This window comes from Myripristis murdjan, chromosome 24 (genome assembly GCF_902150065.1).
Source record: "Myripristis murdjan chromosome 24, fMyrMur1.1, whole genome shotgun sequence".
Classification (NCBI taxonomy): Eukaryota; Metazoa; Chordata; class Actinopteri; order Holocentriformes; family Holocentridae; genus Myripristis; species Myripristis murdjan.
Window position 1 is genome coordinate 3,124,121 of NC_044003.1, and position 17,431 is coordinate 3,141,551.

General features: G+C 49.5%; 1 protein-coding gene across 1 annotated transcript in view; it reads left to right on the top strand.

Moving 5' to 3' along the window:
• LOC115355727 (AT-rich interactive domain-containing protein 1B-like) overlaps positions 1-12,969 on the top strand; it is a 99,164-nt gene extending 86,195 nt beyond the window's left edge. Inside the window, 9 exon segments of the mRNA XM_030046589.1 lie at positions 269-407; positions 1,620-1,798; positions 2,544-2,694; positions 3,839-3,955; positions 4,463-4,544; positions 6,086-6,884; positions 7,103-7,233; positions 9,350-10,106; positions 10,537-12,969. Of these exon segments, the coding sequence (XP_029902449.1) occupies positions 269-407; positions 1,620-1,798; positions 2,544-2,694; positions 3,839-3,955; positions 4,463-4,544; positions 6,086-6,884; positions 7,103-7,233; positions 9,350-10,106; positions 10,537-11,579 (3,398 nt within the window). The 3' untranslated portion in view covers positions 11,580-12,969.
• The last annotated feature ends 4,462 nt before the right edge of the window (positions 12,970-17,431 follow it).

Genomic DNA, 17,431 nt, shown 5'->3' on the forward strand with positions numbered 1-17,431 from the left:
CAGGTTTTAATTAAGCCGGTTACCATGGCAACCTGTCATTAACAGCAGCACGCGGCTCGGTGTCGTTTCAGCGAATCAGATGGATCCGCTCGGTCTGGCGGCACGATGCAGGTCGATGAACACGGTGGCTGTTTTGGGTTCAGACCTGTGGCTCTTTGGTGACCGGACGGCCACAAATTGTTCTCTGCTCTCAGCTGATTTCTGTCTGGTGTGTGTGTGTGTGTGTGTGTGTGTGTGTGTGTGTGTGTGTGTGTGTGTGTGCGTGCAGCCAACTCGGGCTCTCTGCAGGGGCCTAACACACCCCAGTCCAGCGGCAGCAGCTCGCTGACCGAAGCCCCTGGCGACCTGAAGCCGCCGACGCCGGCCTCCACCCCGCACAGCCAGATGGCCCCCCAGCCGGGAAACAGGTAGGGGAAGGGCCGCGGCGAGCGAGCTGCTCACACAGCAGCACAACACATCCAACACCGCAATGATACAAAAACCCCATCAGTCTTATCAGTCCAAATTGTTTGTTTTAGTTCTACAAGCATTTAATTTCACTGGTTCAGTTAAACCTCAGTGGGCGGGGCCAGAGTCCGAGCTCTGCAGAGTTCCTCAGCTTGGAGAACACAGTTGCTGTCATAATCCCTGCGTGTGCTTCAAAGCTCAGGTCACAGTCACAGACAAAGCCCAAATTCCTTGCCAGAGATTTGATTTTTTTTTTTTTTTTTTGTGAGTGAATTGAATCCGTTTAACTCTTTGCTCCATTTCTCCAGTTCGCTAAAGCTTCATGATGGTTCAGGTTGAGGAAGTTACACAGCATTCAGAAGTTATGCATCATGGGTACACTGGTCTGTAGATAGATGATAGACTGAGATTATCCCATGTGACAGATAAAGCTGGATGCCATCTGTTTAGAAATGAGATCCCGTGTGATGCTTGTAGGCGATGGCGTCTAAAAGCAGCAAACACAGATGAAACAGTAAAGGACCATCAATCGAGCCCTGTGGGACACCACGTCAGACCAAAACTATGACCAGAAGTTGTAGAGAACAAACACTCACAGTGTGTAATGTAAAACGTAAACCGGTTTAAAATTGTGTCAAAGAAGCTGCTGCACTTTTCCAGTATCTGTAATGTCACGTTTACTGGGCAAAAAGATGGAAAGACTGCCCAGAAAATATCCTAATACCCAGAATATTCTTCATCTAATAGAGTCATGAAAGACAGTTAACACAAAACTCAATCAATCAATCAATCAAACTTTATTTATATAGCGTCAAATCACAACAGAAATTATCTCATGACGCTTTACAGGTAGAGCAGGTAAAGACCACGCTCTACAAATTATAGTAGAGAAACAAGAAACCCAACAGATTCCCTCCTGAGCATGCTCTTGGTGACAGTGGCAAGGTAAAACTCCCCTTTAACGGGAAGAACCCTCAGGTAGAACCAGACTCAGGAAGAACCCTCAGGTAGAACCAGACTCAGGGCGGGCGGTCATCTACCTCTCCCGGTTGGGTGGGAGGGGAGAGAGAGAGACAAGGAGACAGAGACAGGGAGATAGGGACAAACTGGGACAGCAGACAACAGCAGAAATGCCAGATGCCAGTTCAAACTCTGACCCGTGTCTTTCTCAGGACGGGTGGAGGCGTGAGCATTCAGGACCCTTTTTCCGAGGGAAACGACCCGGCGTTCCATGGAAAGCGTGGCCCGGGGCCCGCCGGTGGCTCCTACCAGCAGGGAGGGGGCCCGGCTGACCCCTCCATGAGGATGCAGTATGACGCCAACAAAGACCCGTACGGAGGAGCCAGGAAGGGTGAGGAGGGAAACACTAGACCTTCACAACTCTAAACATCCACGTGACGGCCTGAAATGCAGTGTCAGACGTTAAAAACACAGAAGACACTGAACTCAGAAAACATTTTGTAAGCAAAGGCATCACAAGGACTCCAAACATTAAGCAACTTAAATTAAACTATATATTTACTTGTCATTCTAGCAGCAGTTCTGCAGCATTGATGTAGAATTTATTGAACAACAGGAATCTTTTTTTTGTTTGTTTGTCTTTTTGGAGTGACGCTCTCCAGGCATTTGTTTATAAATTCCTTTTTTCCAAGAATAAAAAAACAGGCCTATTTTATGCATTTTAAAAATGTTATTTTCCTAGAAACACTGGTTTCAGTGAACAGAACGAATCCTCCAAAGTGAAATGAGGTCTTGTCACAGCAGCAGTGTTGTGTCCTATAGCGTCATCCTGCTTCACCAGTTCACTGTTTTGGTCTCTGGGAGTCTCCTGCAGTCCTGAGGCTCTGCTGCCCCCCAGTGGTCAGCGCACAAACTGCCTGAGAAAATGAAGTCATTACTTTTACTAAAAGTTAAAAAATGTTGATTCATTCGGCACCAGTTGGCATAAACTAAAATCTGAACCAGTAAAACCCTCAAAGATGTTTCTTTTCATGCTTTCATGCTGTTCCATGTGGTCTTTTTGCACCAGAGTCAGATCTAACAGGACTCAGACGCCTCCTCACGCTCCTGTCTGTTCTGGTCCCGTCTGCCTGCAGGTCCGGGGCCCGGTGAGGCCTTCGGTCCCGGCCAGATGCCCAGCGGTGCCATGCAGGACATGTACCCCCGCGGGCCGCCCTCTGGGCCCCTGCCAGGGATGGGCGTTGGCCCCAGACCCCAGTTCCCCTACGGGCCCGGCTTCGACCGCAGGTGAGCCGTCCCCCAGCCTGATACCTCAGGTCTTATGTGTGTACTGGTTTCAGATCAGTGTTAGAGAAATGGATTGTTTGAGTCGTGTCTGCCTCCAGCTGCTTCCTTTTCTCTGTTCTTATCTTTATAAAAGAAATACTTTGGAGTTTTTAGCTGCTGGTCCGACTAAGGAACGTCACTTTTGACTCTGATCACTTCCCATGAGCATTTGTCGTTATTTCTGACACTTTATACAGTAAATCAGTGGTTCTCAAGTGGGGGAAAGCCTACCCCTAGGGGTACGTTACAGTACTACAAGGGGTACGTGAATTTAAAAAAAAAAAAAATGTTAATGTAAAAAAAATATCAGCCTTGCATAAACATGACCCTATGCTATAACAAATTCAATAAAAATGCAAATGTAAGTTTGAGAAAGCATTTTTTATATTCAGTATTTACTCTGGGTTCCCTGAAGGTGTCAGATGTGTGTGTTTGTGGTTTCAATCTGCAGAGAAGAAGAAGCAGAAACAGAAACAACCAAGCCTCCTCAGTATCAGGTTGTTGTTTCACACTGATGGAGCTGGACTACGATACGACACGGCACGACACGACACGACACAACACGATACGATACGCTTTCTTGTCCTACTCAAGGCATTTATGGCTCAGCTGCTGAGCCCAAGACAGATTTCCCTGTCAGCCACAATGACAACAAACAATACATCATCAGTCATACCATCACCAGCAGTATTGCAGATATCCCATAACATAACACATACATACACTATACATACATAATACATGCCAAAAGATCACCATAATAAAAAAAAAAAAAAAAAAAACTCCTGCACTACTCAGGGGGAACTTAGCTGAAAGAATATCTCAAAGGGGGAACATGATTGAAAAAAAATATTGAGAACCACTGAACTAAATTATCTATCGATTAATTTAAAAAAAAAAAAAAAAAAAAAAAAAAAAAAAACCACTGACAGTGAGCGTAATCATTGGCTGCAGCTCTGTGGGAGGAGCTGTGGTTTGCAGCATTTCTGATGCCAAAGTCAAACTTTCGATGAAACGTGAAACTTTTCTGTGAAACGTGACGGCAGACTCTGTGTTGGACTGATCCCTCGACCTGACTCCTGCTCGCTCTGTGTCTGTCCTGCAGGCCGGACCACGTGATGGGCCCGGAGGGCAGCATGGCGCCCCCTGCAGGCCAAAACAACATGGGTCCCTCTGGAAATGAGCCGGGCATGTACCCTGCCAGCAGATACCCCCACCAGAGGTAAGGAGGAACAGCTCTCATGTTCACTGTGTATGTAAACATGCATGTTTAATACTTTAATGTCACAGCGGGATTTTTGGCTGAGAAAATTTAAATTGAAGCGTTCAAAGACCCGTAGGAAATATTGGCTGTCAGCAGCTTCAGTCCTAATATATATTGAAGGTCAAATCTTATGATCTTATGATTATGAAAATATCTGATAAAGGCAAATACTACATTTTAGATTGCAGAGGGAAGAGTTTATTTTGTGCTCTGTTTTTCCTTCATTCATGATGAAATATTTTAAAAACATCATCAGTATCAGCGCATTAATGCACCACTAACTTATTTCTTTTAGAGCCAGGGCTTTATTTTTGGTTTGCACCACTTTTTGCTGTATTCTGTTTGTCTTTTTTTGTTTTTCTATGTTCTGTTTGTTTATGAAAGTTGATGTACGGATAAAGTTTGACTTGTTTTTTGAAAATCCTGACACTCATCCGTCTGTTTTCTGGTCTGGCTGTCCCTCAGGCACGGGCACGACGGCTTTGGCCAGCAGTATCCTCACAGCATGGCCTACACTTCCCATCAGCCCCTGTACCCCCAGCAACAGGTCAGCAAACAGCCCACAGGGGGGCGCTCTTACTCCACTGTACAGTTCACACAGCTCAGCCCACTGAGGTTAAACACATTATAGCTGACAGGGGCAAAGGTCAGAGGTCACCGGGTCAGACAAGAGGGGGATGCTTTTCCTCGCCGTCAGGGACAAAATGTCAGATGCTTTAAACGCCATGATGACAGTGAACACATCACTCACTGAGAACTGTCAGAGGCAGGAAGACTGTCTCCATCAGGACTCAGACTGGGACTGGGACTGGGACTGGGACTGGGACTGAGGACTGGGACTGGGACTGGGACTCAGACTGGGACTGGGCCTGGGACTGGGACTCAGACTGGGACTGGGACTGGGACTGGGACTCAGACTGGGACTGGGACTGGGACTGGGACTGAGGACTGGGACTGGGACTGGGACTCAGACTGGGACTGGGCCTGGGACTGGGACTCAGACTGGGACTGGGACTGGGACTGGGACTGGGACTGAGGACTGGGACTGGGACTGGGACTGGGACTCAGACTGGGACTGGGCCTGGGACTCAGACTGGGACTGGGACTGGGACTGGGACTCAGACTGGGACTGGGACTCAGACTGGGACTGGGACTGGGACTCGGACTGGGACTGGGACTGGGACTCAGACTGGGACTGGGACTCAGACTGGGACTGGGACTGGGACTGGGACTCAGACTGGGACTGGGCCTGGGACTCAGACCGGGACTGGGACTCAGACTGGGACTGGGACTGGGACTGGGACTCAGACTGGGACTGGGCCTGGGACTCAGACTGGGACTGGGACTCAGACTGGGACTGGGACTCAGACTGGGACTAGGACTGGGACTGGGACTCAGACTGGGACTGGGACTCAGACTGGGACTAGGACTGGGACTGGGACTCAGACTGGGACTAGGACTGGGACTCAGACTGGGACTGGGACTCAGACTGGGACTGGGACTCAGACTGGGCCTGGGACTCAGACTGGGACTCAGACTGGGACTGGGACTCAGACTGGGACTAGGACTGGGACTCAGACTGGGACTGGGACTGGGACTCAGACTGGGACTCAGACTGGGACTGGGACTCAGACTGGGACTAGGACTGGGACTCAGACTGGGACTGGGACTGGGACTGAGGACTGGGACTGGGACTGGGGACTGGGACTGAGGACTCAGACTGGGACTGGGACTGGAACTGGGGACTGGGACTCATACTGGGGACTGGGACTCAGACTGGGACTCAGACTGGGACTGGGCCTGGGACTCAGACTGGGACTGGGACTGGGACTCAGACTGGGACTGGGACTGGGACTCAGACTGGGGACTGGGACTGGGACTGGGCCTGTGTGTTACACAGAGCTGTGTTCATGTCTTCTCTCTCCTGCATCTCAAACATCCAGAAGATGAGCAGCTTCATTTTATTCCTCCAGACTTTATTGATCTGTTTTTACAGAGAAACACATCAGTGTCAAACACACACACACACACACACACACACACTGGGCAGAGGTCACAGGTGTGTGTGTGTGTGTGTGTGTGTTTCAGGGCTACAAGCGGCCGGTGGAGGGGCTGTACCCGCCCGCCAAGCGGCACGAGGGCGAGGCGTACGGCGTGCAGCAGTACGGGGCCCAGCAGCCCGACGTCTTCGGCCCCTACGCGGCGGGAGGGGGGGCCTACATGGGCCCCGAGCGGCGGCCGGTGCAGGGCCAGTACCCGTACCCGTACGCCCGTGACCGCATGCCGCCGGGCGCCCAGGGGCCTCCGCAGCACAGCATGATGGGGGCGGGGCCCGCGCCCGTCTCCGGCGGCCCCGGGGACGGGCCTCAGGCCAACATGTGGCACCCCAGGACCGAGGTGGGCTACCCGTACCCGGGCCGGCAGGGCCAGGGCCCGCCCTACCCCGGCCTGGGCCGAGGGGAGGAGCCGGAGGGCCGGGCCCCTCAGGACGGCCCGTGGCCCCCCGGCCACCCGGGCCAGCGCCAGCCGCCCTTCCCCCCTCACTCCTCCTCCACCTCCTCTTCGTCCTCGTCCTCCTCCTCCGTGCCCCCCCTGCCCTCCCGACAGCCCCCCTCCTCCTACCAGTCCGGCCCCGCCCTGCCCAACCACGTGTCCCGCGCCCACAGCCCCTCCTCCTTCCCCCGGCCCATGGGCGGCTCTCTGTCGCCCAACAGCGCCCCCTACATGGCCTCCATGAAGAAGGCGGGCGTGCCCGGCGCCCCGGCCGGCCCCGCCCCCGCCCCGAGCCTCCCGCTCGTCCAGAGGGAGGTCAGCTTCCCCCCCAGCTCGGTGGAGGCCACGCCCCCCAAACTGAAGAGCCGCCGCCGGCTCACCGCCAAGGACACGGGTCAGAGCCACACACACACCATAACACACACACACACACACACACACACACACCATGACACACCAACACACACCAACATGACACACCATGACACACACCAACACACACACACACCAACACACAGAGCAGATGGATGTTTGGTTAGGGTGACATGGAGGTCAGAGGTCATGCAGGCTGTCCTCCCTGTTGAAGCTCTGCTCTTCTCTCTGTCCAATCAGGGACTCCGGAGGCGTGGCGGGTGATGATGTCACTGCGGTCCGGCCTGTTGGCAGAGAGCACCTGGGCTCTGGACACCATCAACATCCTGCTGTACGACGACAGCACTGTGAGCTCCTTCAGCCTCACACAGGTGAGAGCCCTCACACCTGGGGGGGGGGGGGGGGGGCACACTCAGAGGGAGAGGAGACAAAACACAGAGATAACTGACAACAACAGCAACACAATTATAGTCCAGTAATTTTAGGCCAAAATTGGGGTCAACCTAGGACAAACTGCAAGAGAAGCAAACTCAACTGATTTTGTATCCTCAGTTTGTCCTGAGTGAGGGGAAAAAGTCCCAAGGAATCCCATTGGTGGAAAGTTTTGAAAATCACCTATTTATGACCACATATTACCAAAAAACACTGTTTTTAACACACAGGGGAAAGGGGTTCAACATTTTATTAAAAGGTTACCATAGTAACCTTTTAATTCACACTCTCCCACTAATTTAATTCACTGTTTAATGTCTCTTCTGGCATTTATTCCTTATATTCCTTATTAGCGCATATCAAATCAGATAATGTGTGATATGCATGTGTAAACAGAATAATTCAAAGAACTTGTAATTGACTTTTTTTCTTGTCTTTGTGTGTGTAATCATCTTGTGAATTTTTATAGTGATATCTGAAAGTAAAATGTTGAACCCCTTTCCCCTGTGTGTTAAAAACAGTGTTTTTTGGTAATATGTGGTCATAAATAGGTGATTTTCTAAACTTTCCACCAAAGGGATTTCTTGGGACTTTTTTCCCCTCACTCAGGACAAACTGAGGATACAGAATCAGTTGAGTTTGCTTCTCTTGCAGTTTGTCCGAGGTTTTTTCATAAAATGACTGGACTAAAAGGTGACAGTGCTAATAAATAAATAAAAGACATAAAAAACAAATAAAAAACATATATAAAGAAATAATTAAAATAAATGGAACAAAAACAAAAATAGGCAGAATAAATAAATTAAAAAAAGAAAAAAAAAAGGGGAAAATAGGGAGGGAAAAACAATTACAAAGATGCTCAAGGTGCTCAGCGCAGCGAAAGGATGCATCAGATCAGCTGGGTTCCAGAGAGGTAAGGGCATTTACATATGCAATAAAAGGCTGCCATCTTTTATAAAAATTAGCTGTTGTACCTCTTAATGAATATTTCACTTTTTCTAATGAAAGAAAAGACATTAAATCACTTAGCCAGGATGTAGCAGGAGGTGGATTTGGGCTTTTCCACTGTAACAAGATACGTCTGCGGGCTATGAGCGAGGCAAAAGCCACAACATCTGAGTTTTTCTTAGAGAGACAGGTTGGTATACGAGGTACCCCAAAGATGGCTATCAGTGGACAGGGCTCCAGTGTAATACTGAAGGCTTCGCTTAATATTTTAAAAAAACAGGACCAGAAATTAGCCAGTCTTGGACAAGAGAAAAACATATGAACATGATCTGCTGGAGATGAGCCACATTTATCACAAGAATCACTTATACCTGGAAAAATCCTACTAAGTCTGGTTTTTGTTAAATGAATCTTGTGGAGAACCTTAAACTGAATTAAACTAAGACGAGCACAAGAAGATGTAGAATTAACCCCACTGATCAGTTTTTTGACATGAAGCGGTGTTGATTCAGCCTCGATTTCAAACAGTTAATGTCGGTTAAAGTTTGAGTGTCATTTTGGTCACGGCGGTGATGACGGCCATCATTTCATCAGATGCGCAGCGAGGTGTCACCCAGGAGCCAGAGATAACACTCCACGTCACACTTCTCTTTCCATCACTTCATTAATGACTGTGTCATTCAGTGTGTTGTATTTCCCCGGTGAGCTCGATAAACTCCCTCCATCCCTGTTCTGGCTCCTGAACGTGGCTCCTCGTCCGTCAGACTCTGGTTTGAAACCAGACCAGCTCAAACTGGTTCAGGTTGCAGCTGCAGCCCAAACCAGTAAACTCAGAATAAACCTGGGAGTTGGAGTGTAAACAACTCCTCCTAACTAATATGAAAATATGTAAATGAACTTAGTGTAGTCATTTACATACAGGTGGTCATTTTGTAGACCACAACAAAGACAAACAGTCAACATTAATGATTGGCATCAATAATATTCGGGCCCAGATTATGCAGCATGAGGTCATAATTTATATTCTATCTTTGCTGATGATTCACGTGTTTCTTTATTGATCCTGGAGGAAGAATCACTGGATGAGTTTGTTGTGTTTCCCTGCAGCTGCCCGGCTTCCTGGAGCTCATCGTGGAGTATTACCGCCGCTGCCTCATCCAAATCTTTGGCATCCTGGAGGAGTACGAGGTGGGAACCGAGGGCCAGCGGACCCTGCTGGGGCCCCTTCCCGACCCCCCCAAGGAGGAGGTGCAGGAGGAGAGGCCTCCGGCCGCTCTCCAAACCGACAGCCAATCACAGGAGGAGCTGAGGATAGCCAGGAAGTCGTCGATGGAGTTGGAGTTCGAGGATGAGGAGTCGTCATCGTCGTCGCTCCTTCTCACGGCCGCGCCCGCCGTCAGCACCGAGGAGGAGGAGGGAGGCGCCAAGGACGACGCTCCCGCCGCAGAGGAGGAGAAGAACAGCGACGAGGAAGAGGAAGAGGAGAAGGAGCGCGGGGTGACGTCCGAGCAGCCCGAGCCCGTCCGGCAGCAGGACCCGGCGGAGCCCCGACCCAAACAGGCCAGCAGGTACGACCGGCTGCCCGTCCGGCTGGAGGAGCAGGAGGAGGAGCAGCAGCAGCTGGAGCAGCGCTGGGCCGAGCTCAGCCGGCCAAACGGCTTCAGCAGCGGCCTGCTGCACTGGAGGGCCGGGGGCGGAGACTCCACCGCCCACATCCAGACCCACTTCGAGCTCCGCGCCGGAAACCCCGCCCCTCCCAACCCTCCTGGAGGGGAGGAGAGGGAGGAGAACCAGGAGGAGGCGGAGAGGAACCCGACAGCCGGCGAGGACGACGCGCCGAGCAGCCGACCTGCATCCCAGCCAGGTACAGTCCATCAGTCTGTTATCTAAGTTATTATTATTATTATTATTAGTATTATTATTAGTATTATTATTATTATCATCACATGTCAGCCTGGTTACCACGTTACAGAATGAACATGTCATTCTGTAACGTGAAGCACTTTGAGTTTAACTGAAAGGAACCCCAACCCTTAACCCCAACCCCAACCCCTAATCCCTAACCCCAACCCTAACCCTACCGCTAACCTAACCCTCACCCTCACCCTCACCCTCACCCTCACCCTCACCCTCACCCTTCTTATTGAACTGCTGTAACATGTCATACTGAGCTCCTGCTGTGCGCCCCCTGGGGGAACATGAGGGAACGTGTTTACAGGGTTTAGACTGAAGTGAAGGTTTTGGGTGTTTCTCCTCGTGGCATCAGTGTGTGACGCTCTTGTGTTCTGTGGCAGGCTCCCAGCCGGAGGTCAGAGGTCAGAGCGAGGCGGCGCGGAGTCCCATCAGCCAGCTGGAGGACGAGCCGCGCTGCTGGGACGAAGCCCCGCTGTCCACCGCCGAGCCGTGGCAGGACTCGCTGGCCAAGCGCTGCGTCTGCGTCTCCAACATCGTGCGCGGCCTCTCCTTCGTCCCCGGCAACGACGCCGACATGTCGCGGCACCCCGGCCTGGTGCTGATCCTGGGGCGGCTCGTCCTGCTGCACCACCACCACCCGCGCCGGAAACGGACGCCGCCCAGCTACCAGCGGGAGGAGGAGCAGGGCCTGGCGTGCAGCCGGGACGAGTGGTGGTGGGACTGCCTGGCGGCGCTCAGGGAGAACACTCTGGTGACTCTGGCCAACATGGCGGGCCAGCTGGACCTGTCGCTGTACCCCGAGAGCATCTGCCTGCCCATCCTGGACGGGCTGCTGCACTGGATGGTGTGTCCGTCGGCCGAGGCCCAGGACCCCTTCTCGGCGGCGGGCGGCTTCTCCTCGCTGACGCCGCAGCGCCTGGTGCTGGAGTGCCTGTGCAAGCTGAGCATCCAGGACAGCAACGTGGACCTGCTGCTGGCCACGCCCCCCTTCGGCCGCCAGCAGAAGCTGTTCGCCACGCTGGTGCGCCACGTGGGCGAGAGGAAGAGCCAGGTGTGCCGCGAGATGGCGGTGGCCGTCCTGTCCAACCTGGCGCAGGGCGACCCGACGGCGGCGCGCGCCATCGCCCTGCAGAAGGGCAGCGTGGGAACTCTGATCGGCTTCCTGGAGGACAGCGTGACCATGGCGCAGTACCAGCAGAGCCCGCACGGCCTGCTGCACGCCGCCGCGCCGCCCGAGCCGCCCAGCGTCAACATGATGTGCCGCGCCGCCAAGGCTCTGCTGGCCATGGCCAAGGTGGAGGAGAACCGGACGGAGTTCGTCCTGTACGAGAGCCGGCTGCTGGACATCTCGCTGTCGGCGGCGCTCGGCTCGCCCGTGGCGGCCATCATGTGTGAAGTACTGTTCAAGATCGGCCGCTCGTGACACGAACACGCCGCGGAGCGCGCTCGGTAGGCCGCCCGGCTGCAGCTGGACGGACCGGCTCCTATTATATTTTTATTTAAAGACGAGAACAAAAAAAGTTTTTACATACAAATGAATATATATAGAATATATATAGCTCCTCAGCTCCATTCGCAAATGTTTATTTGGGATTTTTAAGTAATTTTAATACAAAAATATTTAATACTTGGTATTTTTAATTTTTTTTTTCTATTCTTTTAATTTTGTCGGTTTGTTTTGGTTGTTGTTGTTTTTGTTTTAACCAAAGTCGGCATCTGACGGTGGAGAAAGCTCTGGTCCTGGGTCTCCTGCTTCTCTCCTCTTTTCTAAATGGATGTAGTCGTTTTTCTCTCTGTGGGTCTTTTCTGTTTGCTGGTCTGTTTTGGGGGGTGTACTGCGGGGCGAGGGGGGGGGGGGGGGGGCAGATTAATTTAAATAGTGACACATGTTGTAGATAGGCCTCTCTTCTTATCATGTGACAGAGGAAACACTGACCTCGCTCATAACCTTCAGTCATGTACCTTGTTCTGGGTAAACCCACCTGTTGTGCAATAGGACTGTTTGGCTTGTTTTGGGTGGGGGGGGGGGGTCAGGGGGGTGGGGGTGGGGCGGGGTGCAAAATGTGAATTATTTTTGACCATCTGCAATTTGACCATCAGTATTGCATCATAACCACAGCAGTATGAGGCGGAGCTACGGCACTTTGTTTTTCCTTCGCCCTCCTCCTCCTCCTCCTCCTCCTCCTCCTCCTCCCGACAGTTTGCTCTCCACCAATCAAATCCGTTTGCCCCCCCCCCCCCCCCCTCCTCCCGCCGTCATCCTCCTCCTGTAAATAGCAGTTGTACATTTTGAGGTTTCCTCTCCAGGAGGTTTGTGTTATAAACTCGGTGACGGTAGTCGATAATGAATTAACGGTCGTCCTTTATAATCACAATACTGCTCATCTGAATATGAATATTTAGTTACGCTCTTCAGAGGAGGCGAAGACTATTTTTTTTTTTTTCTGTATTTAAGATTTAAAAAAAAAAAAAAAAAAAAAAAAAAAAAGCGGTTTTAGGATGTTTCTGTGCCGGGACGGCTGCTTCACTGGGGTCCTGAATGTGGGAGAGACTGGTTGTACAGGTGAGACGGGACGGGACAGGGGGGCGGGGGGGGGGGGGGGGGGGCTGTACTCAACATGTCGCTAACTGACACGACTTCAACCACAGTTATAACAAATGTAAAGAGAAAAGAAAAAAAAAGAACAATATCTACAATCCAGAAGGTGTCCTCCTTTGATTTGACGGCTGTTTCTTCACTCTGATCTTTATACTCTGTGTTCCACAACATGTTAAAGAATAAACGTACATGAAATCTGGTTGAGCACTGTGAACGCAGCGCTGGGCTGGTTTTGTCACAGGAAACAGGAAAAAAAAAAAAAAAAAAAAACACCTCCTGGCTCTTTTTAAAGGGACAGTTCACCCATTCTGAAAAACGCTAAAACTGTTAGCCTCCTGCCATTGAGCTGGGCTTCCCCCCGGCTAACGTGGCTAAACGTGGCTGTTTGTTATATAAACTGTTGACTCTTGACAAAAAATATGTTTATACACCCAGTGTCACTTCATCGGCTCCGCCAGTATAATCTAATCTAATCTAATCCAGTTTAATCCAGCTGTTGTGCCGTAAAGTTTCCTCTCCTGCCGCCTTGTTGTCACGGTAACAGAGGTGTTGGAGGGGTTAACCGGGTCCTTTAAGGCGGAGAGTCCAGCAGGGGGTGCCAGGAAGAGAAATGATGTCACATTTCTAACAGTGGGACCAACGGGGTGAACTGTCCCTTTAAAGCTCTGACGGTCCTCCTGCCATGTTCAGCAGCTTCTTTATGATGAAGGGGTTTTTTTTTGTTGTTTTTAGGGACTTACAGCAGTGACTGGAACTGTGTGTGTGTGTGTGTGTGTGTGTGTGTGTGTGTGTGTGTGTGTGTCAGTAAGCAGCAGTCCTCCTCAGGTTATTATGAAGAAATGTCATTTGAGATGAGCTGCTCTGTGCTCTTCAGGATAAATGGGATGAATTTATTCTTTCCTTCTGTGCGACGTGCCGCTGTGCTCACCTGGTCGTGCTCACCTGGTCGTGCTCACCTGGTCACGGCACAGGTGTGGTTTTCCCGCAGCAGACGGCCCGACTGGCAGGGAGGCCAGAGCAGTTTGAAGAAGAAGAACTTAGACTTATGTCCCTTTTCCACTCGTACCTACTCAGCTCGACTCGGCTCGACTCTACTGGGTTTAAGAGCTTTTCCATCAGATGGTAGTTCCTGGTGTCCCATTTTAGCACCTACTCAGCCGGGGTTCCAAGTGAGCTGAGTCGAGCCGAAAATGTGACGTAAACGCCGTGCAGGCAAATGATTGGACAGGGAGTGACGAGAGCGACTCCTCCACGAAAACCAAACCCGACATTTAAAAAAAAAAAAAAAAACGGCAACAGCGGCCGTGCGCATTAATCGTCAGTGAAGTTGTCAAAGTCGGAAAGTGGCAAGCAAACCGCTGCCGCGGTCAAATGAAGACGTGGAGACTTTTCTGTGCTTGGCGGCCCAAAGAATCCACAGGGAGCTGGACGGTGCGCCGCCTTGCTAACGACTCCACCCACGGCGAGGTGCTACTCAACTGTAATGGAAAACCACCTAAACCGAGTCGAGGCGAGTAGAGTCGAGCCGAGTAGATACTAATGGAAAAGGGCCATTAGACTTAGAAGATCTTTATTGTCCCCGAAGGGCAATTTTGTGTGCAGCACATACATAAAACACATACATCTACACAGAAGAAGAAGAAGAAGAAGAATCGCTGCTCGCCTCAGACTGAGAGCCACAGGAGGGAGACGGCTTCTCCCAGTTCTCCCAGTCAGGAGGCGACGTCAGACCAGACTCTCATGGCGGTCTGAGCAGGACGCCGCCCCCCCCCCCCCCCCCCCCAGATAAACCCCGCCTCGTCTTGTTGTTGCAATGCATTCTGGTCCGTGTGCTGCTCCTGTCTGTCGAGCGTCGGTGCACAGGACGCCGTTAACGTGACGGAGCAGCTCCTGTTTCTGCTTTAGCTCCTCCCCTCTGGCCTTAGCTCCTCCCCTCTGGCCAGGGTCTGATCACACCTGCCTGCTGCGACCTCTGACCTCTGACCTGCGAGATGCTGAGGAGCTCCTGAGTGTGTTTACGTTTGTCTCATTTTGTTCTCACCAGCTTTTTTGGACCACACACACACACACACACACACACACACACACACAAACACACACTTCACCAAACGCTGTGGTATGAAATGTGGTTTGTCGTCACACACACGTCTGACTCACCTCTCCTTTTGACAGGAAAGTCCTAGAAACTACATCCCTGTGTGTGTGTGTGTGTGTGTGTGTGTGTGTGTGTGTGTGTGTGTGTGGTCCGTCACTATTACATTAAAAAACATTTTCCCATGTGAAATGAGATTGACACACACACACACGGTCTGGCCTCGGCTCGGAGTCCCGGCTGCTCGGCTGAGGGAGGAAAACAAAATCAGCAAATTGAGTTTATTTTCTGTTTAAAGAGCCAATGAAAATAATTTACTCATCGCATAACTCAATCAAATATCAGACGCAGGATCTTCGCTGTGACACGCCCAGACTCAGCACACACACACACACACGAGGCAGCATGTAAATAACGGACACGAGGTTTTATTTAGACGCACGGAGGCAAAACGAGCTGATTTGTCCCGATCAGCGCCGCCGTCTCCAGAGCGAATCCGAGCGGTTTGAAGTCCCGTTGGAAACAGCAGCCGTGCTAAGTGCATTTCACACTGACGCACAAACTGCAGTATTTTTAACCCGCCGCAGCGCCGCAGCCTCTGAGAGCGTTCAGCTGCACACACACACACACACACACCTCATGTCTCTTTTCCTTAGGTTAGCCCTGATTCTAGTCTTTATTGTACATATTTAGCCTTTATTCTATTTTATTGAACTTTATTATATGAAGAGTTCATTTGCAAAAACAGATGAAAGCCATTCTTAAAATGAATACACCTTTTTCACTGATACTGCTTGGAGTACACACACACAAAGCATGATTTAGGATCATAAACATTATGCCAGGCTAAATAAACATATAAAAAATAGAAATAAATATATAGTAAATTTTAATAAAACTCAAAAAAGTTTGAAAAGGTTTAATAAATTGAAATGGAGATATCTGTTTTTGCAAATGAACTCTTCATATGTTTCTACTGTCGCTGCTGGAACACCAGAATTTCCCTGGTTGGGATCAATAAAGTCTATCTATCTATCTATCACACACACACACACACACACACACTCCGCCACTTCCACGTCTCAGCTGCATCGTCACCGCGGAAAAAGTTATAGTTCTATACATCAAACGCCACCTAAAATATTCAGATACCAACAGGAAATCATGAGAATATTCACTCACGTCCAAAACCATGAAAATACAGAAAACTGCTGCAACTGTTTCTGTAATAATCTATAATTAATGCAGATTATAAACAACATAATCTGCAGAGAGGAGTGTAATCATCATTATTACAGATTTTATTACACGGCCAATTTTTCAGTTTTCAAAAAGGTAACGGCTTGATTGTAAATGTAATAATACACAAAAAAAAATCAGTTTTAACTTTTGATGAATTTAGCGACAGAAAAAAACCAAAATGAATGTGTGTTGATGTAGGAAAAACGTAATGTGACACAACAAGTTTTTACTCTGATGGAAATTTACCACAGAAACCAGGTGATTAGAGTGCAAACTGCTTTCTGCCTTAATGGGACGTTACCACGTTAACTGGAAAGGGTTCTAACCTGCGGCTGAGTCGTCGCAGAACGGATTAAAAAAACAAAAAAAACAGAGGTGATCTGTTTACCCCATGAGAGCGATCTGCACTGGATTCCTTTCTCCTCATTTTAGCAGTGAAATTAAAGTTACAGCTGATTAACCCTGGATCAGATCTGACGGTAAAAGGAGGCCGAGCTCATCCAGGTCCTCATCCAGTCAGCATGGCTTCTGCTCGAGTCTCTTAAACACCAAATTTCAAGGCTTTTCAGGGACTTTCCACATCCTGTTGGGTGAAATTCAAAAGTCCTTAAGGTCCCATTTATCAGGAAATAAAACGACATTTTTCATGTTCATTTTCTATGTGGATCAGAAAGTAGATCCGGCAGGAAACGTCCACACCGTAACCTTGAGCCAGGAGGAAACAGGAGGAGCTCACAAACAAATCAAACGACATGAAAACAGGAACCAGGGCCTTTTGTTTTCTTCTTTGTTGGTGTTGGTGTCTGTGCTCAAAGTGTTGTTTTATCTCAGGAGCTGATTTGTGTGGAAGTGAATGGAGAAACAAATCCAGCCAATGAGATTTCAGCACCATGTCAATATATATCTTTATTTGTCCCCAATGGGGCAATTAGTTCCGCAACAAAGGGAGCACACACAACAAAAAATACAAACACGCATGACATAGGGAAGAAAAAAAAAAATCAATAAATGGTCACTTGAATTTGAGAGATCATCATTAAAAAAAAAAGAATCAATAAATGGTCACTTGAATTTGAGAGATCATTAAAAAAAAAAGAAATAAATGGTCACTTGAATTTGAGAGATCATCATTAAAAAAAAAAGAATCAATAAATGGTCACTTGAATTTGAGAGATCATTAAAAAAAAAAGAAATAAATGGTCACTTGAATTTGAGAGATCATCATTAAAAAAAAAAAATCAATAAATGGTCACTTGAATTTGAGAGATCATCATTATGAATTTGGGAGACTATTCCACCCATCTACCTTTTCCTCCTGGCATTTAAAACTTTATATGTGGAC